At 35.1% G+C, this 27,328-nt stretch overlaps 2 protein-coding genes across 4 annotated transcripts; one reads left to right on the top strand and one right to left on the bottom strand.

The window, feature by feature from the left end:
* Window positions 1-612: 612 nt before the first annotated feature.
* Window positions 613-8,249, bottom strand: LOC125674993 (c-Myc-binding protein-like). The gene is made up of 5 exons (XM_048912454.2): window positions 8,130-8,249; window positions 5,166-5,238; window positions 4,889-4,937; window positions 1,932-2,061; window positions 613-1,579 (listed from the first exon to the last, which is right to left on the bottom strand). Exons 1-5 carry the CDS (start codon window positions 8,142-8,144, stop codon window positions 1,541-1,543), a joined length of 306 nt encoding a protein of 101 aa, XP_048768411.2. The 5' UTR covers window positions 8,145-8,249; the 3' UTR covers window positions 613-1,540.
* Window positions 8,241-27,328, top strand: LOC125674970 (nucleoporin Nup37-like). Of its 3 annotated transcripts, none has more exons than XM_048912390.2 (7): window positions 8,241-8,260; window positions 13,424-13,563; window positions 17,626-17,698; window positions 22,142-22,327; window positions 25,225-25,406; window positions 25,676-25,811; window positions 26,400-27,328. In XM_048912390.2, the coding sequence occupies exons 2-7, from the start codon at window positions 13,445-13,447 to the stop codon at window positions 26,526-26,528; spliced, it is 825 nt and encodes a 274-aa protein (XP_048768347.2). In that variant the 5' UTR covers window positions 8,241-8,260; window positions 13,424-13,444; the 3' UTR covers window positions 26,529-27,328. The 3 variants fall into 3 exon arrangements, with proteins under 3 accessions (XP_048768347.2, XP_048768345.2, XP_048768346.2); XM_048912388.2 differs by lacking the exon at window positions 8,241-8,260 and adding an exon at window positions 8,392-8,614; XM_048912389.2 differs by lacking the exon at window positions 8,241-8,260 and adding an exon at window positions 11,278-12,373.

Here is a 27,328-nt window from a genome sequence, read left to right on the forward strand (position 1 = left end):
CTATACAAGGGCAGTTCAGCATTAAAGGAGACATTTATTTAATTTAGAGTCGAAAGGTCCGTCACTACAAACCTTAAATTTCAAACTTTATTATGCTTTCATTGTGGCACGATAAGAAGTTTTTATTAACATACAGCTTTTATGTTTTACACAAGGTAGTTGACCATTAAAAGGATCTTATCATGCCAAGGTCACAACAGTCCTTCAATCCATGTTTTATATATATTCATTGTGACATAGTATCTTGGAAGTTTTCAGAATAAAGCTTTCATATTTTACAGAAGGATAGTTGTTGATTAAAGAAGATAATTTTTTATTATGAGTGTCCACTTTTGTTGTGATTTGTTATCTTGAACTATATCCTGGACCAATCAATCAAATGATCACCAGAATATCGACTGCCTTTGTTCACCGAATGCATGTCAGAAGTAATAATTGGAATTTAACTTAAAACTCCGCAAGAAGTCTACTGATAAGAACGTCTACATTCTGCATTTATTTCTGCTAGATCAACCTCCCCCATTATTGATAAAAGATTCACAAAAATGCACATGGATCTCTTCTGTAGAACCACATCATATATAACATCTCAAGGACAACAACACTGTCACCTCATTTTTGTTCAATGTTTAATATGATTGGTAAACGGTAAATGAAGCCATATTGAACAAACATTCAAGGAATGTTTTTTATGTACAAGTCAAAATTAAAAAACGAATGTAGAACAATGTAAACGTAAAGTACTCTCAACCAGTGAGCATATTGTTATAACATGTAGACTACCCTCACCAATCCAAATATTAAGGTAGTCGATCCATAACGCAGGTTATTTAAAAAAAATCTAAAGATTATTAATTATGAAGCAGTTTCATTTAACTGTCGTGTTAAATAAAGTTAACTTTTTGCACAATGAAATTTTTCATTAGTTGTTCAAAAATGAAAAACATTGACAAGTTACCTTCACATTTCGTCAAATTTCACAAAGTAATGACTCTATGCAAACTTTAACAAGTAGATTTCTTATTATTTGACTTTGTTCCTGAAATTCTCAATGAATCGTGTTTTTTCCCCAAAGATAAAGTGATAACTTTAGGAATAGTTACAAAGTACCATATCTAAAAAAATCTTTTGGCGAATTATTTTCATTTGTACCAAACTCCAAATTGATATTAAAGATGGAGTGATACACATCATTACTGATTAAAAATAAGGTTGTTTTGGATTGACTACCTTAATTTGACACAAATGTGCCAGTGATCAAATCAGTTAAAATTTTCCCCTTAGATATTTCAGTTATTTCAATTTACAATTTGGATGAACATTTATTTGTTAATACCATAATGATTTAAAAGTTTAAATAAAAAGAAATTAAAATAGAGTGGCAAAATTGAACAAGTCTTTAGAATCTAGAAACAGATCAGACTCCTAATTTCATGATCTCATGAAATGTGAGTGTACTGTAACACGTCCATGTATACATGTTTGTAAATTCAGAAGTACAAGTCTCTGAATGTCCCTTAACGGATTTAAGTACATGTAATTAGGCAGTCTGCGTTGGTTCCTCTTCAAACTGTTGTATCTAAAAAAGAATATAGATATATATAGATATTTTTCTCCTCCCTAACATATTTCTGCAACATAAAATGAATGATCGTCAAGAGGAACATTCAGGGAGAGTAGATTTCATTGTACAATAGCTATTTAATACAATGAAATAACTTCCAAAATAATTTGTTTGTTGGCTTAGCCATATCTATTAGATTCAAATCAATCGTTGATTTTCATACTCTTTCCGAAATAATGCTGTCTATGTGAACTAATACCCCCCCCCCCCCCCCCCAAATACATTTGAAAGTCAATGGATGAACCATCTTAGTTTGGTAAAAAACAAAAAATATTCCTATGAGGAAATTGTGATCTTATGTGCTTACCTTTGCTTTCATTTCCCGATTTTCTTCAGTCAGTTGTTCTACTTTCTGTCTAAGCTCTGTCACTTCCAATTTCAAAGCTTCGACATCAGCCGTTTCTGGACCAGAGGCTCCTAAATGCTGCTTCAAAAAGCTTAGTGATTTGTAAAGGAATACAAAGAACAAAGTTTTATGGTATATTAATACAGTATGTTCGTAAGTATAGTAATGTACTTTTAACATATCTGGTAAATAGAGAGTTTATCTTATTACAATAACTGGTCAATGACGGACAGTGAACAGGTACCTGCTTGTCTATTGAAACACTAAATGTCTCCATTGTTTATAGTAACGATATTTCTGAAGTGAGATTACAATAACAAACTTCATGAAGTTCATTTCTTATATTTATATATCACATTCATTTCTTTCAGAATTCATACCTTTAAACAGACATACATTGTTTATTGATATATGTGTTTATTGATATTCATACGTGCATTGTTTACTATTGCAGTGTGTTCCTTGAATCTACACTATGTCAGAAAGCTTTCATGTAAATGTGAACTTCTTTGACCCAATGGTTCTTGAGAAGAAGATTTTTAAAGATTTTTCCTATACATTTGTATGTAAAACTTTGATCCCCCCTTGTGGCCCCATCCTACCCCCAGGGGCCATGATTTGAACAAACTTGAATTTGCACTATGTCAGAAAGCTTTCATGTAAATATCAAGTTTTCTGGCTCAGTGGTTCTTGAAAAGGAAGATTTTTAAAAATTTTCCCTATATATTTGTATGTAAAACTTTGATCCCCTATTGTGGCCCCATCCGACCCCCGGGGGCCAGAATTTTAACAAACCTGAATCTGCACTATATCAGGAAGCTTTCATATAAATCTCAGCTTTTCTGGCTCAGTGGTTCTTGAGAAGATTTTTCCTATAGATTTGTATGTAAAACTTTGATCCCCCCTTGTGGCCCCATCCTACCCCCAGGGGCCATGATTTGAACAAACTTGAATTTGCACTATGTCAGAAAGCTTTCGTGTAAATATCAGGTTTTCTGGCTCAGTGGTTCTTGAAAGAAGATTTTTAAAAATTTTCCCTATATATTTGTATGTAAAACTTTGATCCCCTATTGTGGCCCCATCCGACCCCCGGGGGCCAGAATTTTAACAAACCTGAATCTGCACTATATCAGGAAGCTTTCATATAAATCTCAGCTTTTCTGGCTCAGTGGTTCTTGAGAAGAAGATTTTTCCTATAGATTTGTATGTAAAACTTTGATCCCCTGTAGTGGCCCCATCCGACCCCGGGGGTCAGGGCCCCTTTTTACAAAACAACTTACGACAAAGTCGCAAGTCTTAAATTGTATTACACTGTTATTACTTTGAGTGAATGAAGTAAAACTTTTCTGAGGCTTAGTTTTCAATATTAAAAAAAAAATTTTTGCATTTGGAGTGAATGATCTTACATAAACTAGAAAATTCCAGTGTGTAAACTTGGTCGTAAGTTCTTTTGTAAAACGTGCCCCAGGATTTTAACAATTGCACTATATCAGGAAGCTTTCATATAAATCTCAGCTTTTCTGGCTCAGTGGTTCTTGAGAAGAAGATTTTAAAAGATTTTTCCTATAGATTTGTATGTAAAACTTTGATCCCCCATTGTGGCCCCATCCAACCCCTGGGGGCCATGATTTTAACAATTTAGAATCAGCACTACCTAATAAAGCTTATCTATAAATTTCATCTTTTCTGGCCCAGTGGTTCTTGAGAAGAAGATTTTTTAATGACCCAGGAAGTGAGTACTGTATTTTTACCTTTTCTTGATTATCTCTCCTTGGAAAATGGCCTGGCCCTTTATTTTCACAATTTAGAATTCCTTTTACCTAAGGATGCTTTGTGCCAACTTAGGTTGAAATTGGCCCAGTGGTTTTTGAGAAGTAAAAAATGTTAAAAGTTTACAGACGGACGGACACACGCCGGAATATGGGTGATCAGAAAAGCTCACTTGAGCTTTTAGCTCTGAAGGTGAGCTAATAAAAGGTAGCTGGACATTACCTGAGCATAGGAAGCAGAGTTGACAGGTGTTAATAAGCATAGGCTGGGACCAGAGATGACCAGTGTGTCTGTTATTGTTATGAAAACATCACCACCCCACCCCCTCAAATGTTTATTCAACAGTTAAAATGAAGATTGATGAAACAATACTTATAGGTAGTTCTTGTTAAACTAAGGAATTTGAACAGAAACTTTTACATCATCCCCAATTCAACAGTCATTTGTACATTATTTATTTATTATTATGACTTATAAGTATGTAATAAATTGATAGTGCATGTTTTGAATTACAGTATTATTACCATAATGGTCACTTAAACATTTAAAATAAATAAACACAGACTATAATGACCAAATAATTTTCAATCGACCAGTATTAACCAGTATTGACCAGTACTGACCGCCTTTAACCAGTATTGACCACCGGCCCGGTCAATATTCATATTGACCACTTTTTTGCCAACCCTGTGTCGTACACTGTAAGACGTGAAAAAATTTGTTTACATGCGGGAGTGGGACAAATATCCATCACTGCAGAAGTAAATGTGCCCAGTAAGTTTCTCTCATGTACAGTTTCATCACCCAAATTCGACTGATACACAAGCTAAGTAAATGATGCGTATCATAGTTAGGGTATTACTTGGTTTTATGCTTCCACTTCAGTAAAACATTTTTTTTGATAGTACTTTGTATTTTCTACGTTTACATATATTTAAACAGAAGCCGCTTTTAAAACATTTTATAGTATTCCTCAACGACTTTAGGTCCACTCTGTCTCACTTGACTAATTGCACTAAGTGCACCTCCTACACAGAAAATCTCTGATCTCAAGACTGGTGTATTAGCTACACACCAAACAATTGATATATCATATTGCAACACATTTCAATAGTGTACATCTTGTGACATGCTGCAGAAAAGGATACTCTAATGCATTATTTGGTTTTTCTGGTTCTTCATATAGACCAACTAAAACTGAAAAGAAAACCAAAAATAAACAACATGCAAAATTTCATTTCAATGGGGATTAAATTGACTAATTTTCTTGTCATCATTTTTTGTTCACCAAAGCTTTCTAAAATACCCCCCCCCCCCCAACCCAACCCAATCGATGTACATTAAGTGATATACCAGTAAAGCCAATTTTATTCTTAATCAACTAGGGGAAGAAACCTGCATCTACCCCCCCATACACAACTGTACCTTTTGTGAGGGCATCCAAGACACCAGCTTTTTCCAAATATCTTCGGAATTCCTCCCGTTTGGAGTCTGCTCCCTAAAAATTGGATGAAATGTTTACTGATACTCAATATCATGATGTTAAGTTGAATAATATATATATACCAATTCAAGTTAAATCGGCTTTCAATTTGTATGCACTTAAAAATAAAATTCAAGGAGCATCACATCAGAAGTTTAATTTGGCATCGATCCAAACATCAAAAGACATGTATTGTCACATTAAAAACAAAATCATACACACAAGTCATTTACATACAAAATGTGATGAAAAGAATAAAATATAAAAAAGGGACAGTGACCATTGTACATCAGCTGCAGAACTGTAGCTTTCTGAGAAATATTGGGACAGCTCAGAGATCACAGTATATCCTCAAAAAGATACAGTTCTGCAGCTAATTGTACAGAAGCTTTCACAAAAAGCAGGCAGTCATGAAATTAAACATTTTGGGATAGACAGGCCTGGAGGTTATTAAATTTTTTATCGTACTCATACTCAACCTTTTTTGTTTTGGGTATGAATATGAGCAAGCTTCAAAACATACTCTGGAAAATCTTAAGCATGTTCTCCATTCTAGTATGAGAATGATTTTATAAAGTTTTATAACCTTCAGTTTTGAGTATGAGTACAATTCAGAGAACATAGTTTGAGTCCGAGTATGAGAATGTGCTCAAAAAAGTTTTATAACCTCCAGGTCGGTTATCAGACTATTTGGCATGTTCACGGATTTCAACAGACAGGGCAGTTTTTTCCCCTAATAAAACATAACTAATAAACAGATAACATTGACAGTATAATGTCAATTTTCTCAACAAAAAAAAGAGTGACTTCAATTGATCCCAGTCTGACCCTGCAGAGGGAAATATTTGCAAAAGTGCAACTGGACTACAAAATTGCATGTTACATCATGATGTGTACAATAGTGTTGAAAAATTGGAAAAAATTCATAATTGATAATCGGTCATAATCGGAAGAACTGTATCGATCAATGATCGATATAATCGGTATTTACATGTAGATAATACATATTTATTATTTTTTGGGTTATTTCTATTTAGTTTTATGGATATGTGCAGCATACACACTAGCTGGTGTCACTGAATTCCCACTTTTCAATGTGGAGTCCACTCTGACTCTCCCCCACACGTCTCGATATAAAAGCGGGATTAACAGTCAGATGAATCTCGGATTACCGGTAAATACTAATTAGTGTACAGGCGACAATCAATTATGAATAATAGAATCGATAATCGGAATCGAAGAGCCAAAAACGATCGATAATCGATTGTCGGCGACAATCGTTTCATCACTAGTGTACAAGCTCGTGAATACTCATTCAATATTTAAATATTAAACAAATACAGTCCGTAAGCCTATACATGATAATATATCTTTTAGGACTGAAAGGATTCATCGAAATATTGATACTGTTCAATATAAACGCTCGATTCATTGCCTCGATTTTCGATTCAATACGTTTATTACACATGGGTTCAGTAAAATACATCAGGCTCAGCCTGTACTTATTATCATTACCTGCATGTGGGACAAAATAGTCCAATAATGCTCAGATTGTTGTTTGCCTCGAGTATGACGAAAACGATAATGAACTTTGTTGGTTTAAAGGACAAAGTACTGTACAGAGCCAACAGGCATCTTACTGTTTGACAATTTGGAAACATTTTGCTTTTAAAATTATGATTGTGAATGTTGGTAATTAATTTTTCTTCAATGTTAAATTATCATTGGTTTTTTCTGTACATTGTATCATATCGAAAGTAATGAATCGCTGCATAAGCATTGCAAAATGTATCATATCGTGAAGTGGGCGTATCATTTCAGCCCTAAGATATTGGTCAGGTCCCTCAGGTGGCAATAACTGAATAAATATTCGACTGGACATCTCTAGTAGAGCACCTGACCACTGAAGCACGGATCCTGAGTTTGAAACCGGATCCAAACACGTATTTTCTTATTATTCACCTTAATATTACATAGGCTCTCGACAAAACCACCCAAATGGAGTGGCTTAGACAGTTTTGCTAAATTATACAAGTGGGAGGGATGCCATGTGATAGTATTGTTGCAATGTTATGTGTATAATACAGCTATATCTCTCTATCAAATAATTATTGAAAAATGGATAGTTTGTGTGTGTGTGTCTGAAGTAACAAGTGCAAGGCACTGGCCCCTTAGCCTTTCCCCCAGGAGTGTTAGTTAGAGAGGAGAGTGAATGTCAAGGGTTTCTGAGTTAATTGATTTGAAACTTGGTTGCTTTCTGTTTCTTTTGAATGATCAAAGTTTGAGAGATGAAAGTAAGAGTTAATAAATTTATGTATTTTTCTTGAGGAAAGGTCTGGTGTGAGTGGATTACATTATGAGGTTTACCTCCCTCATCAGAAAGGGAGGATCAAATTTAACAGTGAAGGTGAAAGCATGTGATTTAGGATTGTGAATTATATGTTTGTGAATGTATGTAGATATGTAAATAGTACCAAAGGCTATTGATTTTATAAAACCAGTGCCGTCACAGGGAGAACTTTTGTGACAGGTGACATATATCGGCCTGGAGAAGATAGATTAAATATAAGATTTAGCATGTCTGATCTTTTTGACTTTTATATAGTGGACTGTGGTGCAAAGATACCAGTTCGAATTCATTAAAAATAATTTTGAATACTTTGATTGGATAGTGGCTCGTCATGAATTGGCCCTCTCTATAAATTTTAATTTATAACTACAGCTTACAAGACAAAACTTGAAAAAAAATCGTAAAGAGAACCTGTGATTCAGATGATTTCCTAGTTACTAACGTAACAGCAACTCAAACGGTGGACAGCTCTTGTGATATTTATGTGAACTATTGCAGTAGTGTTGGTGTTTTCATAATATCTACAAAACAAGAAAAATAGGAAAACCACCCTTACCCTGTACGTTGTCATTCTTCTCAAAATTTCTGAACACCGTTGCTACCTGGAAAGAGCATGCGCAGAGAGCACTTCATCACATAAAAAAAAAATGACAGCTGGAAAATATCCGGAAAACATTGACCCTAAAAGTATAGTATTAAAATATTGATGTTATGAATTCTTGTAGAGGACTTGGTATGATTTTTGATAATTGCATTCTATAATTTGAAAATTAAATGTTGAGACTTTTATCTTATTTTTAAATGTGATATATAGAACTCTTCTAGCATTGGAGGTATAAATGTGAAAAAGGCGGGTAGTAAGTGGAAAGTGTTAGTATCTTGGCATAAAATATGGAGCAAACTTCTGCTTCAACGTACTCTATTCCGTGTCATGACATAGTTAACACAGTAGAGTTTTGTCCTTACGATTGGTGCTCATCTTTGCTGGCAGTTGGAACAAATTCACGTGTCACAATATACCGGTGTCGATTTATCAATGAGGTTTGATTTATCACTTTGTGTTTAATTGCAATAATTATAGTATACTAATTATCGTCTCAAGCCAAACAGCAATTCAAATGATAAAACAAAACAACAAACAAGTATGATCATTGTATTTACTTTTTTTATTCAATTGAAAGGCATTTTCATAGTAAATTATGTATATGCATGAAATCCTCGATTTTTTGAAGGTGAAATTGTACCCAGATTCCAATACCTAAAATGGTACAATTCTTAATGAGATAAACTTGTATCAAAATTTTGATTACTATATAATGACAAACTTTTTCTCCAGAACTCTTACCAGAATTTATATGACCAAAAAAGACACATTTTTTCTCCAAGAGAATCCATTTAATTAAAATGATTAAGTTTTGTTTTCTCTCCGGGAGAACTCGTACCTAGATTTAATTACCAGATAAAATGACAAAGTGTTTTTCTCCGGGAGAACTCGTACCCAGATTTTTATGACAGAAATGACAAAGTTTATCTCCAGGAGAACTCGTACCCAGATATTGTACAAGTTCTCCTGGGTACGGGTACGACCCAGATAGCATGACTACGTTGGCCCAACGTTGGCTAATGGTTGGACCGTTGGCCGATGGTTGGCGTTGGCTAAACAACGTTGGCCCAACATCGGACCAATGTCAACATATCACGTTCATACTCTGATGCCGGGGTTAGTCGGGAATACAACATTGGCCCAACATTGTAATATTGTGACTAATTAATTGCCGGAGTATGTTGTCAACACAATGCTGGCCCAACATTGGGCCAATGTCAACTTATCACTTTCATACTGGTACCGAGGTTAGTTGGGAATACAACATTGGCCCAACATTGTAAGATTGTGATGAAATTCGACTAAAAAATAGATTTTGATATCTATATTTATGACACACGCACACACAAATGCGCATGACTCGCATGCTTTGAAGAAGAGGATGATGAGTTAATTAAAATAAGCTACGTATATATAGAATGTATAATTGATTTGAAATATTTATAATTTTTGTAAAATATATGCATACATAATTGATTTCTTTTTTAGAAAACATATTAAAAAATTAACATACATTCAATTATCATTTGTGCAGGGATGAAAATTAACCTTGCATATCAAAAGAATGAACTCAAAAGAGAAAGGTTTAACACATGCAAAGATTGCATAAATGCTCTAAAGTGTTGGATTTAGGAAGCAGATTCTAAGATAAGAGCACATTTACTGACCAAGCAATTAGGACAGAGTTTTTCACAGCTTGAGACTGGCCAGTTTCCATGGTAATCTTGATATCTGATATGTTGGGATGGTCAATCCTGTATCTATTTTACGCGTCCAGCATTCTAGCTAATCTCGGAGTTTTACTGAGGAATAACGTGAAACAAGGCAACTGAAAAAGGAAAACTTATTCCGGGGAATCGTTTTTATTGTGAATTCAGATTAAAGTAATACGTCCTGGCATACGTATACGGAAATGTAAGTACATTATATATGTATATCTATCTCAAATCAGTTAAATATTTCAGATTTCAAAGCAGAGCCACAGGTTAATACTTTGACTTTTATTGAAAGGAGCTGCTCGAGCAAACCGATTATGTGCAGACGCAACACACAATGAGATAAACAATGTTATCAAAGAGTGGTTCCGGTACGCATGTGAGCGTGAAGGAGGTCGAAAAGAAAGAGAGGAAAGAAAAAAAGAAAAAGAGAGAAACCAAAGCTCCCAGAATGCAACAGAGGACAGTGATTCATAATTGTGGAAGAATTAAAGTGTATGCACATGTATCAGACAAAGAGACAAAGTTAACTTGTTTACACTGGAATGCATTTATTGTTTTAATCATATTTTCATTTGACCAGTTGTTAACACAAATTAAATTCATTAGATGTCTTTTATTTTGTTTTGATAATGTGTAGAAGTTGAATAATCCTTATGTCTCTGGTGGAGATTTAAAAAAAAATGGATAGATTTTCTACTGAGCTCTAACAGTGGTCAACCTTATATTGTAATTGAAGGAGGATTATGAGATTAGTTAATTCATCTGCAAATTGGAATCATTTCTAAAATTTGAATACAATATTTTATTGCTTAAATGAAAAAACAAAACAAATAACCAAATGTGTATATGATGTTCGGCAAACATTGGGCCAATTTTATTTCAGTGATTGGTCAATATCATTAGAAAATGCACACAACATTAAGCCAACCTGTGTATGATGTTGGGCCAATGATGGCCCAATATCACACACATTGGGCCAACGTTGATTCAATGTTGGGCCAATGTCATGAGAAAACTTGCATTACATTGGGCCAACGTTGGCCCAACTCGTTGGGTCAACATTGGGCCGATGAGCAAAATTACATTGGGCCAACGTCATTTGCCAACATTGGCCCAATGTAACTGATTACGTTGGCCCAACGTTGGGCCAATGTTAGCTTGCTATCTGGGGAGTTCTCCTACTTATTTTGTTTCATCGAAATAGACATATATGTGACACTTCAGTGTGAATTTTTAAGTAGGAGTTTTCTGATTACTGTTGAGTTTGTGAGAAATCGTTTGTCAAAATTTGTATTAGGCCACATTTAAAAATGTGTTTGTTTCCCCTCTCCCGACCCTAAATTTCAGAGGAAGGTCGGTAGGTAGGTAAAAAGTTTTTTTTTTTAAGCTAGCAGAATTTTATTTATTATGAAATTCCCATAACCATTAACAATGCCCGATACCAAACGTCGTGAAGCACATCATCCATGTTTCCTCATCAAACTCGTATAGTCAGTTCTCGCGTAGATTCTGCTTTGATTTCCACATTTTGCAATTAGGGAAGGTGTCGATATTTCGGACAGTACTTCATGTATTTTGGAAATGCTCATTATCTTACCACTAAACTTAGGCATTGGACTACATGTATACATATTGGTTGATTTGACAAACATTGGGTTTCATCAGAATTTTCTCTGCTATTTATGCCACATACTAACACTTAAATAAAGTTAGGGAGAATGTTGCAACTATGGACAATGGTGTTAGTTTTGAACACATGGTGTTATAAAATTGGTAAACTCGGTTGCTGTCTTTTATTTATGGTTCACTGACATTTTATGCTTTTGTTTTTTGCACATTATCTTAATTTATATATGATAGTGATTTTGATTATATTTTTAAATGATATCGGTAGATCTAGTTTACCAGAAAACGTTTCAACGGGACTTGATTTTGCCGATCAAACAAAATGGATGCTGACATCAACCAATCAGAGCTGAGTTACACATGTGCATATAATTAGGTGTTTTCCAGTTTGTAAATACAGCATTAGTTCAGAAATAAGTTAAATTGAGAATGCTTCTGATTGACTGTCAAAAATATCGCATCCGTCCGAAATATCAACACTTTCCCCTACTGAAGAACACAACTTGCACACTGGATGCCCCGAATTCTCTTGTTTCCTCGCTTCTCGTATAGACAACATTTCTCCATCTCGATCTTGCAGATCACTATTCCGAATTGTGAGTCGAATTCAATGTTAAACTCACTTGTAATTAATCAATAAAACAATCATGATTCTTGTACTTATTAATATCGATTAAAAGAAAATATCAATCCAAAATTCGATATTAAACAGAAGCCAACAATTGTAGTCAACCGAATTTTCACTGCCATTTGAGCAAACGAGTCTCGTGACTCAAAACAAAGCTCGACAGTTTGATAAAATGTTTTCAAGAGACTGTTTGTGTGATGAAAGAACCCATAAAATCGATATTAGTAAGTACAAGAAGAATCGTTTTATTGATTAGTTATGAGCTTAAAATTGAATTTGGCTTGTAAGTATTTGAAATCAGCCAGAGAATGCCGCCTCCAGTGGGAGGCGGCAAAATTTCTAGATTTCGGACCAGAGCACCTCCTGTATTCGTATTATTAATTTTTAATTTTGGATCGAAACCAAAGAAGATATAGAAAATTTTCGTCATTATAAAATACTGATCTGCAACAGAAACGACCTTGAAATTTTCTTAAAATTAAAAAAAAAAAACTTCACCAGAATGTCGTAATAAAAATTTATGGGTCGGTGTGAATTTTCAGACTCGGTCGGGCGAGGGGAAACAAACAATATTTTTATTTTGGCCTTAGAACTAGATGTTAGTGTTAGCAGGTTAGTATACTGATAATTTCAAACTCAGTGACTTGTCATATTCTGTATCAATGAGCGTCCAATAACGTTATGAATATGTTAGGACGCCTTTATGACGTCAGGCCATTTCAAAACTATTTTAAAATGTAACGCCTGAGGATTATAAAATGAAAGCGCTTGTGTTAAATTTTTAACTTTGTGTACTGTTTATTCTATTTCTTTTAATATATATATATATATATATATATATATATATATATATATATATTATATATAATCCAAATAGAAAGAGTTGATATATATATATGTATACACATTGTTGGATGAAAGTGTAATATGTTTAATACACCAGTGCAACAGATGAAATACAAAAATGTGGTTCGAAAGTATCCCAATACTGCTCAGAAAAAGAAAATGACAATTATTCAGATTGATGCAAATTAATCTATTTCGCTGCAGAATTTAGATCTAGAGACTCAGTAGAGAGCTACAGATCCAACCATGATAAAACCTGCAATGGACAGTGCAGCTATTGTTTCAAACATATAGCTATGGCTATGCATTGGTTATTGACAATTTTGTTAATGTATGACTTTCAAATCTGTGGAGAAATCCCAAAGCTTCTGAAAAGAGTTACAATTTACCGGTAACAGATACTCAGATTTGAGGTTTTCTTTCTGAAGGCTGATGAAGGAGAGGAGGGGATGCACGAGGATTTTGATTTTAAGCTTCTGATTGACATCCAGAATGGCTGCCCAGTAAGGTCACTGTCGTGGTCACCTGTTACTTCTTATAAATCGTACGAGCAGCCAGATATACTACGGTATGGTCTAAGTAATTTTCTGTTGATATTAAACCAAAGCTCATGTATGCTTGGAGATTTTGAAAACTTCTGGGAAAGAATGTGAATAAGATGACATGTTGTTTTGACCATATTTATACCCCTTGCAAATAAAATTTAATAGAGTTGTTGGTATGTTAGATTTGGCAAGTCTGTGTATCTGTAGACTTGATTTTGTCCAGACATGTCTTGAGAAACTAATGTGTGGAAATTTTTGAAAATCTACAGTCTTAAAGTCTTTATTCATTATACTTAGATTTGCACCAAATATTTTCGTTATGATTGGACAATATTTCTTCATTTTCATGTGTTTTTTTTTTTTTTTCAGCTCTATAGACTTAAGTCATTTTGTTTTAGGTTTTGTAAGGGCATATTACCCCACAGAGACTACTGTATAAGTTTAGGTGTAACAGAATCATCGTGTCCTGATCTGTCTACCTGTCTGTCAAGGGGTGTAATGGAATCATTGTGTCCTTTGATCTGTCTGTCTACCCATCTCTCAGGGGGTGTAATGGAATCATCATGTCCTGATCTGTCTGTCTGTCAGAGGGTGTAATGGAATATCATGTCCTTCTGATCTCTCTGTCTACCAGTTTGTTAGTGCGGATGTGATATTCAAAATTAAGAGACTTAATGCATGGATCCTCCAGGCCTGAAGACCATAAACTGAGAATAGAATTATCGCAATTCACCTTTGAATTAGAACGCTTTGGCCGATATAGCATTGCGTTGTGTGACGACACAATTGAATCTGTTTGTAATACAATTGCGAAATGCAACAGACACTTTCATTGGTCCATATGTATAAGACCGCCCAAATCCCCTTATATGGGAGTAGTCAGCATTCGATAACATGACGGCCAGATGGAAACAAACTTCAAAGGAAGGAAGAGAATAAGTTGTATTTTTGTGTTGTTGTCTTATAAATTTAATATGAAAAAATTCCTTACATATTTTCCTACTATTCTTGTGTCCAAACATACCTTTAAATATTTACTAAAGCCCCATATGACTCCAAAACTCGCAGTTTTAATGATTTAGTTCGTTGACGTAGCCATGTTAGGTAGCCAGTCAATTTGAATTCCGATTCATTGCCATATTGGCACAATCGCATATAGATGTGAACTAATACCCCACAAATATTTTAGCTAAATATTTTAAATAATATATCATCCCAGTTCCATTAGATGATAATTATTCAAATAGCTAAACTCACGTAAATGCGGCTTTCATTAGTCTGGGCCGGTCTCCATCTCTGCCACACGAATGTTAAGGACCATAATGGGTTTATGTAACATTTTCGTGAATCAAGAGCTTATTTTACTTTTACTAAAACTATAGTTTTTAATTTTTATCAATTATTCATGTTGATAATAAATGAAGAGCGAAATTCAATACATAACGTACAACCAATTTTATGAATAGATACCAATAGCAACAGAGTTCGAATTGACAGGCTACCTAACATGGTTATGTCAACAAACGAAATCATTTGAGACACCAACACAAGAATACACCGATATCAAGCCTCAACCGTGCTCAGCTTTTTGTGCATGCCCCATAAATCGAAGGTTTTTATTAGAGGTGGATCTGTGGCTCTCTGTTCCGTCACAATATTTTTTTCCAGAGAGCTACAATTCTCCAGCTGGGCCTAGTAATTTTCTAGTCCGTCCATCTTATCTGATCACCTGAATCCGCTGGAGAAAGTGGGTGGGCTGTAATCGGCCAATGAAAACTCTTGTTGTATTGCATCAAACATGTCATTCAAACTGTTCAATCTTCTCATTCAATTGTGTCGTCACACAACGCAGTACTATATCGGGTAGAGCGTTCTAATTCAAAGGTGAGTTGCGATAAGTCTAAATTTCAAATCCAGCTAACTTTTAAAATAATTTTCATAAACAAATAGATAATTTAGTATTTCTTTGCATTTTAGTTTTTTTTTTTAGCTCTTCTGAGCCAAAGGCTCAAAGAGCTAATGCTATGGCCATGTGTGCGGTGTGCGTAAACTTTTTAGAAAAAGGGCTATAACTCAAGAACCCCTTGGCCAATTTTTTTCAAATTTGTTACAGGGTATCATTGGCCCAAGGGCTTTCATACATACTAAATAGAGGGATGTGACCCTTTAACAAGGGTAGATAATCAGGAAAATACAAACAAAAGTAGTGGTTGCTAAAAAATCTTCTTCTCAAGAACCACAGGGCAGATTATCACCAAACTTACACATAAGGATGAGGATATGTTGTAGATTAAAAATTGTTCAAGGCATTACCCTGGGGCAAAGGGCGTGGTCTCAAGGTCACTTCAAAGTTGACCTAAATTAAAATTTTTTTTAAATTCCTTAAATCTTAGATATTTTAGTCATTATAAGGACTAGGATCATCAACTTTTGACAGTTGATGCATCTTAGGACCTTGTGTCAAGTTGTCTCAAAAGTAGGTCACGGTGACCTACTTTTTGAATTTTGCAGGTATTTATTTTAAAATTAATTTTGATGCATATCTTGGACACTTTGAGGCCTATGATCATCAACACTTGTCAGTTGGTGGATCATGGGACCTTGAAATGCGTCAACTGAAAAATAGGTCACCGTGACCTACTTTCTGAATTTTATGGCTTATCATTTATAGATATATTTTAAGTTGTTATTTCAAATACCGAGAGGTTTAGAATCATCAAATCTTGTAAGTTGATGCATCTTGAGGCCTTGAAACATATTTATAAAAAAGTAGGTCACAGTGACCTACTTTTTGAATTTTGCAGATATTCAAATTTCACATTTTCAATTTTAGATGCATATTTTGGGCACTGTAAAACCTAGGATCATCAAACTTTGTCAGTTGATGCGTCTTCAGTCTTCGGTTTGTGTCGACCAAAAAGTAGGTCACCGTGACCTACTTTTGGTATTTGACAGCTAAATTACTATATTTCAGACACTATTTGACCTACAATCATCAAACTTTGTCAGTTGATGCATCTTGAGTCTTCGGAGTGTATCGACCAAAAAGTAGGTCACTGTGACCTACTTTTGGCATTTGACAGTTATATTTATATATTTCAGTCACTAATTGCCCTACAATCATCAAACTTTGACAGTTGATGCATCTTGAGTCAACGGAGTGTGTCGACCAAAAGTAGGTCACCTTGACCTACTTTTGGAATTGGACGGCTATATTTATATAATTCAGATACTATTAACCTACAGTCATCAAACTTTGTCAGTTGTTGGGTCTTGCATGTTTGAAGGGTGTTGACGAAAAAGTAGGTCACCTTGACCTACTTTTGGAATTGGACGGCTATATTTATATATTTCAGATACTATTTGACCTACAGTCATCAAACTTTGTCAGTTGATGGGTCTTGCATGTTCGGAGTTCGCTGACCAAAAAGTAGGTCACCATGACCTACGATTGGAATTTGACAGCTATATTTCAATATTCAGATACTAATTGGCTTAAAATCATCAAACTTTGTCAGTTGATATTTCTTGGGTTCTCAAAATGTGTAAACCAAAAAGTAGGTCACATTGACCTACTTTTTTTGAATTCTTAGGATTTAACTAAAGATTTAGAATACTAAGAGGCTAAGAATAGAAATGGTGTGGTTGTACAATTTATCAGAAGAGCGATTCTAGGCCCTTGGGCCTCTTGTTTTTTTATAAACCTGCAATTTTTTAAACATCTGTGCTAAATAAATGTTAAGATATATAAAGCAATAAAAATTTTGACTATTTAAGTTTATTCTCAGTTTATGTTCTTGGGGCCTAAGCTCATTCAGATGAAATAAGCACATTTCAAATTAATGCCCTAATGTGGACTAGTCATGTTACGACTGGTCTAGTTTTGCCAACTTTCTGAAAAATTCTTATGATATAACATACCCCACAAAACTATGATGATGGAAATCTTAAGTGGTGGTGTTGGAAATAATTTTTACATGCAGGTTGCCATTCTGATGCCTTAATACACCGATTTATTTCCATTCTTCTTGAGGCCTTCTATAAGTCACATATCTATGATGATTGTTATATTCTGTGTTTTGTAGAATAGCAGCAGCTGGAAGTGACAACAGAATTAAGATATTTACGACAGACCTTGTTGAAGGGACTGATGCTGAGGTAGTGGTGGTTTTCCTTTTCTTATTTTTAGATCACCTGATTCACTCGGTTGATCTATTGCTATTGGGCTGCATCCATTGTCATGTGTTGACAGTTGAATATTTTTAACTTATTGATAACTATTCTCCCAATTCTTTCCAAATTTGGTGTGAAGCATGTTTGGGACAAGAGGAACATAAATTGTAAGTTTCAGGACTCCTGCACCCCCTAGGCCTTTGGGGTGAGGGCAAAAACTGTCAAAACATGACAGGGTTCGAAATTACCTCATGTCCGTAACTAGTAAAAAACGTGCCGGACTAGTTAACTCTCTATAGTACTAGTCCGTACAGACTAGTGAAAATCCAGAAATCAATCTTAAAGACCCAACTTTAAGTTAACGCCCCCAAATTTTACCTGTGTGGTGATCAATGATAAGTTGCTGGTCAATCAAACTTTTAACAATAGAGCTTAGGTTGATTGACGTTTGCAGAGACTGTGGTCTACAACTACCTGAGAAAGATGTTTTGATAACAATCATGGCTAATGATGACCAGCAGTCTTCAGATCTCGAGGAAAGCCCCAGTATACCTGAGTTTTGATAGCATTGACTCGCACCTAGACTATTTTAATTTCTAATGTCCCCTATACAATGCAATTTATCATCGTATTTTCTCTCCATTTTTATACATGTATTATAGATTAAACAATCAGAAATCAAACAATGATAATAATAAAAAAAAACCAAACAAACATAAGTTATTGGAATATTTTCTATTAATGATTTATTGTGGCTTTATATTTATAAAAACATGAACAATTCTTTATTGGCGCAGCACATCAACATGTATAATGGTTATATTGCCCATGCGTAAAACTGTTACAGTAGTTAAAAAAATGCTTCTGTTTGAGATACCACATGGATTATAAATTACACAATCAGAAATCAAACAATAGTAAAAAAGCATAAATAAGTTATTGAGATATTTCTATTTATAATTTATCATGCTTTATATTTAGAGAGAGAGAGAGAGTTACTGAGATATTTCTATTTATAATTTATCACGGCTTTATATTTATAGAGAGAGAGAGAGAGTTATTGAGATATTTCTATCTATAATTTATCCCGGTTTTATATTTATAAAGATAAAGAGAGAGAGAGAGTTATTGAGCTATTTATAATTTATCACGGTTTTATATTTATAAAGAGAGAGAGAGAAATGTGTAAAACTGTAGCAATAATAAAGATGAAATAATATGGCATGACAATAGTGTTGCATACGTATGACAATAATTACTCATTTAGTCAATTATTGAGAGTAAGGGAGAGAGAGAAGGGGGGGTTAGACTAGCTATGTGTCAGCTTCTGTTTGGGATACCATCGTTACACAAACAGAAACCCTAAAGAAAGAGAGAGAGGAGGGGGGGGGGGGGGTAGACTTCGTGTCAGCTTCTGTTTGGGATACCACCATTACGCAGGGCTCGAAATTAACATATTCCCGTCAGTCTGTGACTGGTTAAAAGTATGGCGGACTGACTGATATTTGTTTTAGTCAGTCTGATGGGACTGGTTAATTTTCTAAAGCATCATTTTGGAAAATATACTTATGAAATTTTATACACACATTTGGCATGCTTCGATCTGTAGATATCAGATGAATCTGATTTGTAAATATAAATCCCACATTTAAGTGTTACAATATTGTCTGACTGAGGCATATTGAGTTTAATTTTACTTTAATAACATTAACGAAATATGTTTGATATTTCTGGAAAACTGTTGGACTGGTAAAATTTTCTGCGGACTGGTTGAAATTATACCCCATCAGTCCGACTGGACTAGTGACATAAAAAGTTAGCTTCAAGCCCTGTTACGCAAACGCTACAGCCACAGAAACCCTACAGACGGCCCATATTGAGGGGTATCTTGATCATTCTTCATTTGGTTGTACATGTACACAAATCTACTTGGATTTATTCATTCTCTCGAAACATGGATATTTTACCTACTACACCCACGACACCGCGAACTCCCAGGACACCAGGAAGTGCCCGGAAACGCCGGGTAATATTATATTTAGGAAATTATTTATATACGATATATAACAATTTAATTAGAAGTTTTAAAAAGCAAAGGTTTAGAAATGGGCTAAACCTGTCATTTGCAATACTTAAATATGACCAAGTTTGAAGGTTTACGGGAAATAGAAATGCGGTATGCATGTAAGTAGAAATTTTAATTATTTTTTTTTGTGCACAAATCAAGACACTAAGCATAATTTGTAATAACCTGAGAAATTTCCTGTGTATATCATAAAAATATACACAACAACCGATCTTTTGGCCAGGTAAATTCCAGGTAAATAACATTGACCGTGGATAAGCTCCACCCACATTCAGTGATCCGTGGAGCAACCGTACGTTGTTTTTTTGGGGTCTTTAAATTGGTTAAGATTTAAGCAAGATTTGTTCGAGTCTCTTAAATGTTTGAACTCATGGTTGATTACCTGCATGGTTAAGTGTTTGCGTGACTATGACATCCTGATCTTCCAAACACATGGAGTGCGTTCGAGACCGCTGTTTTTCGAACAAGCACAAATTCTAGCCGATTCCGAACTCCGAGTACGCATCACGAGAACGGGTTCGAGGTGCAAGAACTGCAAGTATTGTGATCTAAGAACAAGCACGTTTGTGTGCACATGTTCTCGCCATTTGCGACTCTAACACAGGAGTTCATAACACTATAGCTCATGGCTTGGTCAATCGAGTGAATTTTATTGACTTTATTGATAAAATTTCCATCTCCTGTGACTCTGAGAACTGAGCATGAAAACAACGGGAACATTGATATCGAACGCACTTTTGGACGTTTATAAAAGGATTAACTCGGAGGTTACTGTATGCTTCTGAAGATCTTGAATGCAAAATAAAGTATGGTGGTCTCCTGTATGTGTCAGAAACTGAATTGCTTGCAACTGTGATGTGTTTGGTTTCATTAAATACTATTGAATAAAATGAAGATCATTTAATATGATATACTGGACGGACTAGTGAAATGCTTTGCGGACTAGTGAACATCAATAGTGACTAGTCCGTATGGACTAGTTCTTAAAAAAGTTAATTTCGAACCCTGCATGACCAATTTTTAAAAAATCTTCTTTTCTACAACCGCATATCTTTAAGGAAAAGTAAATGCATAGTCATTTAGAACAGAAGGCCTTTAATATTTCATGACCCCCTTGGTAGAAATTCTGACTCCAGGGTCTGGCCAAACTTGGTATTGTATATGTGTAAAACATTTAAATAACATCTTCTTTAATGCTATTGATTCTAAAGTGAAACTAAATGGATATTTAGAAGCAGTGGATAGTCCTTCACCAAAATTATAAATTTGATGATCCCAGGGATAGGGGTTTTGGTATCGGGGTTGGGTCAAAATTATCATAGTGATTATATTTATCATTTGAAAGACTTCTTTTAAGTTTGTTGATAGAGTATAAAAATGTCATGCATATTCAAAAGCTTATATAAAAATTATGAATTTTGCAGCCCCAGGGTTTTGACTCTATGACAGGTCCAAATTAATCATATGATTGTGTTAATGTTACATATATTGTGTAAAGTCTTTCATCAGTGTAGTCATTTTGGGGGGAATTTAAGTTTTAAAAAACTTATACCATGAAATATTTACAGATTGTTAAAAAATAAAAAAAAAAGTTTTAAGAATACATCTTGTTTTATACTATTGCTGAGTACTGGAAATTAGTTTAGATACCGGCTATTAAGCAGAATTTTTATTGAGGATTTAATTTTGGCATTAGCGAGAGTGATGAGGTCGCTAAAATAGAATACCACTAACAATTTATTGCATATCTGAGGTAATAGTTATCTTTTCTGGAATTGTAAAGTAGCTGAAATTAGCTGTCATTAGGTAGATAAGCAGAACAGGAAACAAGAACAAGAATTTTTTTTCTTGATTTCATAGCCCATTGGATTAGTGATACTTTTAACTAATACTCAGGTGACCGATAAGGCCTTAAGTTGGCTCACTACACCCTGAAATCAGTACAAATTGATTTAATCATAAAGATATGATAATATATAATTAGTGTATATGCCAAAAAAAGGCAGAAAATATGCAGAATTGTTTAAAAACTTGATTTTCAAAAAAATTCTTTCAACACATATGAACAAAACACTATGGCTGATTTGAACTCAAGATCTGCAGTTCACTGAGCTACGGTGATAGACAAACAAATTGTTTGATACAAATAATTTCACAAAACATTTAGATCGCCATCTTGTGACGTGGTGTTATAAAGAGTATAAGCTTTAGTGTAGTGAGCTACCTTAAGGCATCTTGTTATAGTTTTTTCCGAGTGTCAGAAGCTACAGTAATATAATGATGCCTGTACATTCTGTTATCAGTCTCGTAGGAATATTCTAATACAACTTTTTAAATTTTAGGTTTTGGAGGGTCACACTGACTTTATAAATTCACTGACCTATAATCCAGAAAATGGAGATATACTGGCCTCAACAGGGGATGATTACACATGTCGACTGTGGGGAAATGATGGCTCTCAGCAGGCCTGCTTCCAGCTCAGCGCTCCAGGGATGTCAGTCTGCATCCATGAAAAAGAGTCAGGGAAGGTGAATTCCATTTTTGTTAGTAAAACAAGTATGGGAGTGAAAAATCAGCAAAGCTCTTGCATGATGTGATTACAAATTTGGTTGATATTTACATCTGCGTGAGGTATACTGGATATACAAACATTTTTAGCTCACAGCTCAAGTGAGTTTTTCTGATTAAATTTTTTTGTCTGTCATTGTCGGCGTAAACTTTTCACATATTCATCTTCTCCAGAACCACCGCACCAATTTTAACCAAACTTGGCACAAAGCATCCTTGGATGAAGGGCTTTCAAGTTTGTTCAAATGAAGGTCCCCTTCAAAGGGCAGATAATCACAAAAATACAAAAATAGGGTTGGGTCATTTAAAGATCTTCTTCTCAAGAACCACTGGGCCAGAAGAGCTGAAATTTACATGAAAGCTTCCTGACATAGTGAAGATTCAAATTTATTAAAATCATAACCCCTGGGTGTAGGATGGGACCACAATAGGGGATCAAAATCTTATAAAGAATCCTTGGGCCAGAAAAGTTTACATTTTCATGAAAGCTTCCAGACATTGTGCAGATTCAAGTTTGTTAAAATCATGGCCCCCCGAGATCAAAGTTTTACATAGAAATACATGTACAGATGTATATAGGGATAAAATCTTTTAAAGAATCTTCTTCTCAAGAACCGTTGGGCCAAAGAAGTTTACATTTACATGAAAGCTTCCTGACATAGTGCAGATTCAAGTTTGTAAAAATCATGGCTCCCAGGGGTAGGTTTGGGCCACAAGAGGGACCAAAGTTTTACATTTGAATATGTAAATCTTTAAATATGGGCCAAGGTGAGCGATGTGGCTCTCTTGTTACTAATATTTTGAACATCTGTAAGAAGTTGTGAATGGAAATAAAATTTTAAAACTTTTGCCGTATCATGAAGTTAGAGCACTGTGTCATGAAGACAAAGAAAAATATAAAACGTATACGATTACCTGGCATGTACTTTTTAGAGCAAGAGCGAGTTGTGTTTCATCTGCATTTATATATATGATACAGCTGCCTTGATTCAATACAATATCTTCAATATTTTGGGAGAAAAAATGTTGTAGTGGAAATTCATCATTTCAACAAAATCCAGAGTTGTGGAAAATATTATTAAAAGGCTAAGACTTTCGTATTAACCAGAAGGCAAAGTAAACCAGTCCGAAGTTTTAATCACATTAGTAGATATGTTTTATTAACTAGATAATTACTCTGTTTAATCATCTTCCTCCAGTAATCTTTCATTCTCTTAGCCATCCTGCTCATAGTTCTCATTACATTCTAGTCTGATCAAAAAGTATATTTATTTTAGCATTATGTTTTGGATTTTGCCCCAGTGGTATATTTGATAGGACACCTTACAGCTATGCTTCAGGTTTTGCCCCAGTTATGATGGAAAACTTCAGGTTTTGCCCCAGTTGTGATGGGAAACTTTCAGGTTTTGCCCCAGTTGTGATGGGAAACTTCAGGTTTTGCTCCAGTTGTGATGGGACACCCTAAAGCTAATGCTTCAGGTTTTGCCCTAGTAGTGATGGGACACCCTACAGCTATATGCTTCAGGTTTTGCCCCAGTTGTGATGGGAAACTTCAGGTTTTGCCCCAGTTGTGATGGGACACCCTACAGCTAATGCTTCAGGTTTTGCCCCAGTTGTATACTTGATGGGCCACCCTACAGTTATGCTGTTTTCACTTTAGTGCAGCAATGATATGGTTTAAGTGAATTAGCATTGTGCAATCACATTTTCAGGGTTGTCACAGCATGTCTTGGTACGTCAGGACTAGATTCCCTTTAATTGGGAAAATCGCTAATTATTGATAAATTGGGAAAATTGAGTGTCTTTTCCATCAAAATAAAGTTTAAAACATAAGAATAACAATACAATTATATTTTCATGTATCTTTATTTAGTTTTTGACTATTTATCAATATTTTCTCCACCAGTTTACATTGTCCAATACATTTTCAATTTATGAAATAATGCATTAGGGAAATTTTGTAATAAATTTGGGAAAATAGATGACTTTTTGTAATTAGAAATGGGTCTGATATTTGACCTAATTTTTAGAGAGTAATGGCCCTGATTTTTATCTTTTAAGAAACATGTTGGTGCTAACAGCAGAAAAATATTCAGGTATTTGGACTGTGAGCGACTGTTTTTACCAGTTGTGACCTGTCTTGCTGGCATGACTGTCAGGTTTCTACCACTGCAAATCATGCAAATCATTCAAAATAAGTTTATACTCCACTCCACACATCAGACATTTATTTTGTCTCAACAAGTTTGATTATCTGCAGTGCTTTATTGTGACTGGGCAGGTTTCTACTTTTGTTGGTGTGGTAACTGTCGTCTGAGCTGACACCACTAGTCTGTAATCCCCCGATGAGATCTTACATAGACTTGGACTAATTTAGTCTGGTGCTTTACGGGTTAAATGTCAATTCAGTCTTGAAGTCATTGCCATTAATCATATAGCTGTCCAGTATATATCCATAGCCAATAAGACTCAACATTACAGAAAACAGAAAAGACTAAGTGTGCATAATTATACATGACCTGGTATCCATTTCTTCTTTGAAATTTTATCTAGTTGGTGAGGAATTGCATATTCATAAATGCTATGAAAAGAAATGCTAGTTTTACACCTTGTTAACATTGCCATTGTAAAACCATATTTCTTTGCACTTTTTGATACTTTCAGTAATTTGATTTACAAATAAATCAACTGTCGGTGGCAGTCTGCCATCTGAATTCTGATATATATTTTTACACAGAAGTAAACATATTTATACTCATATCGTGAGTGCTTCGGTTCAATTTTATTGATGTATCATCCATCCATGACATGTTTCAAAAATTATTATATTCAGTGTACATGCATTTTTTACTGACAGGTTGTGGTGGCTCAAAAGAATGGGGTAATTAAGATTTTCAGCCTTGACCTTCAGCATCAGATTAGTTCTTGTGATTGTGGAATCTCACCTCTGATGGGGATAGACTGGTGTCGGGCAAATGAGGACATCATAGGGGCAGTAGCTGGCACTGAATGGCTGGTGTTCCAACTATCTAGGTCAAGGTAAGATGACCGCCAAAGAGGGATAACATTGAAGGTTAATATTATCACTTCGCTGAATACAGTAACTGGAACGAAGGTAAGTATTCCATAGCTCTACATTCTTAAGATTATGTTGCCATTACCATTATGTGTGTGAGTGACAAGGGGGCATCTCAAAGGGCAGCAATATTTAATTTGATGGAGACAGGATATGAGGGGTAGCTATAAAAATGAATTAATGCATTACATTTAATGCATATAAATAGGCATTTCTCCACTATTACTTTCAGTCAACCGTTAGAGAGAAGGCAGGCCCACACAGATGGTGTTCGAGACATTAAGTGGTGCAAGAGCCAGTCCAACTTACTGGCCACGTCTGGTCGCCCAGGGAGACAGGTCAAAGTGTTCAATACCAGACATCATCAGGTGAGATCGGGAACGCTTTAGTTTGTGAATGTTGATTTGTTCTTTTATGTATTTAGCAAGAATTACTTCCAGGATATACCTGGTGCACCACATTTCGAATATGCGAAAGTGAAAGGTCACTAATGTGTATTATCATCGATGGACGTCACAAATATCAGTCTGTAACAACATTCTTGCACAGAGTATCTTAGACTATGTTTATCTCCACCGAATCCTGTTATCAATCTTTTTAATTGACTTGCATAGTAGAAAGAAACCATATAGCCAATCAAAGGCCGTGTTTGAAAAATAATTACCTAAATTCCAAGGCCACATTGTGTACATGGATAAACATTAGTCTGAATTCATCAATCTCAATAGGAAAAATAACATCCGCTTGAAACGTTGCACCATTGTTGTTGGCCTTAATGCATAAATCCTCCAAATGGTTCTCATTATCATTGCATATTTATGTAACAGTAAACTATGACATCATGTGTTGTTGTTTACGGCCACATGTAGCGTAATGTGTAGATAGAAAGGCAATGATAATCAGATCACAAATGGATGAGGGGTCTGTATAAGAAGTAATATTTTTACTAATTTCAGATTCCCCTGAGTACTTCACTAAAAGTGTCCTATGGGATGAGTTGGCATGCTCAGTTACCGGTGCTAGCTGTGGGAGGGGACGCTCACGTACACCTGTATTACATCGAGCCTGCCAAACAACAGACATGACACGGTCACACTACAGTGAATATCGCAGGCAAACAACAGACATGACACGGTCACACTACAGTGAATCGTAGCCAAACAACAGACATGACACAGTCACACTACAGTGAATATCGCATCCAAATAACAGACATGACACGGTCACACTACAGTGAATATCATAGGCAAACAACAGACATGACACGGTCACACTACAGTGAATATCGCAACCAAACAACAGACATGACACGGTCACACTACAGTGAATATCATAGGCAAACAACAGACATGACACGGTCACACTACAGTGAATATCATAGGCAAACAACAGACATGACACAGTCACACTACAGTGAATATCGCAGCCAAACAACAGACACGACACGGTCACACTACAGTGATTATCATAGGCAAACAACAGACATGACACAGTCACACTACAGTGAATATCGCAGCCAAACAACAGACATGACACGGTCACACTACAGTGAATATCATAGGCAAACAACAGACATGACACGGTCACACTACAGTGAATATCGCAGGCAAACAACAGACATGACACGGTCACACTACAGTGAATATCGCAGGCACATACTGGGAACTGCACTATAGTAGGGGACTACACTGCAGTGAATATTGCTGTAGAGTGACACACATTATATACATTTGCTGTTGATTTAAGACTTGAGTAGAAGAAAGTGACAGCAAAGAAGAACTATTATGAACTATCTTGAATTTTTTAATATGCAAATTTGCAATGTTGACCATACAAAATTGATCAACTTGGACAAAATTCAAATTGTTAACACTGAAATATTTGT

Source organism: Ostrea edulis, chromosome 3 (genome assembly GCF_947568905.1).
Source record: "Ostrea edulis chromosome 3, xbOstEdul1.1, whole genome shotgun sequence".
NCBI classification, from domain to species: Eukaryota; Metazoa; Mollusca; class Bivalvia; order Ostreida; family Ostreidae; genus Ostrea; species Ostrea edulis.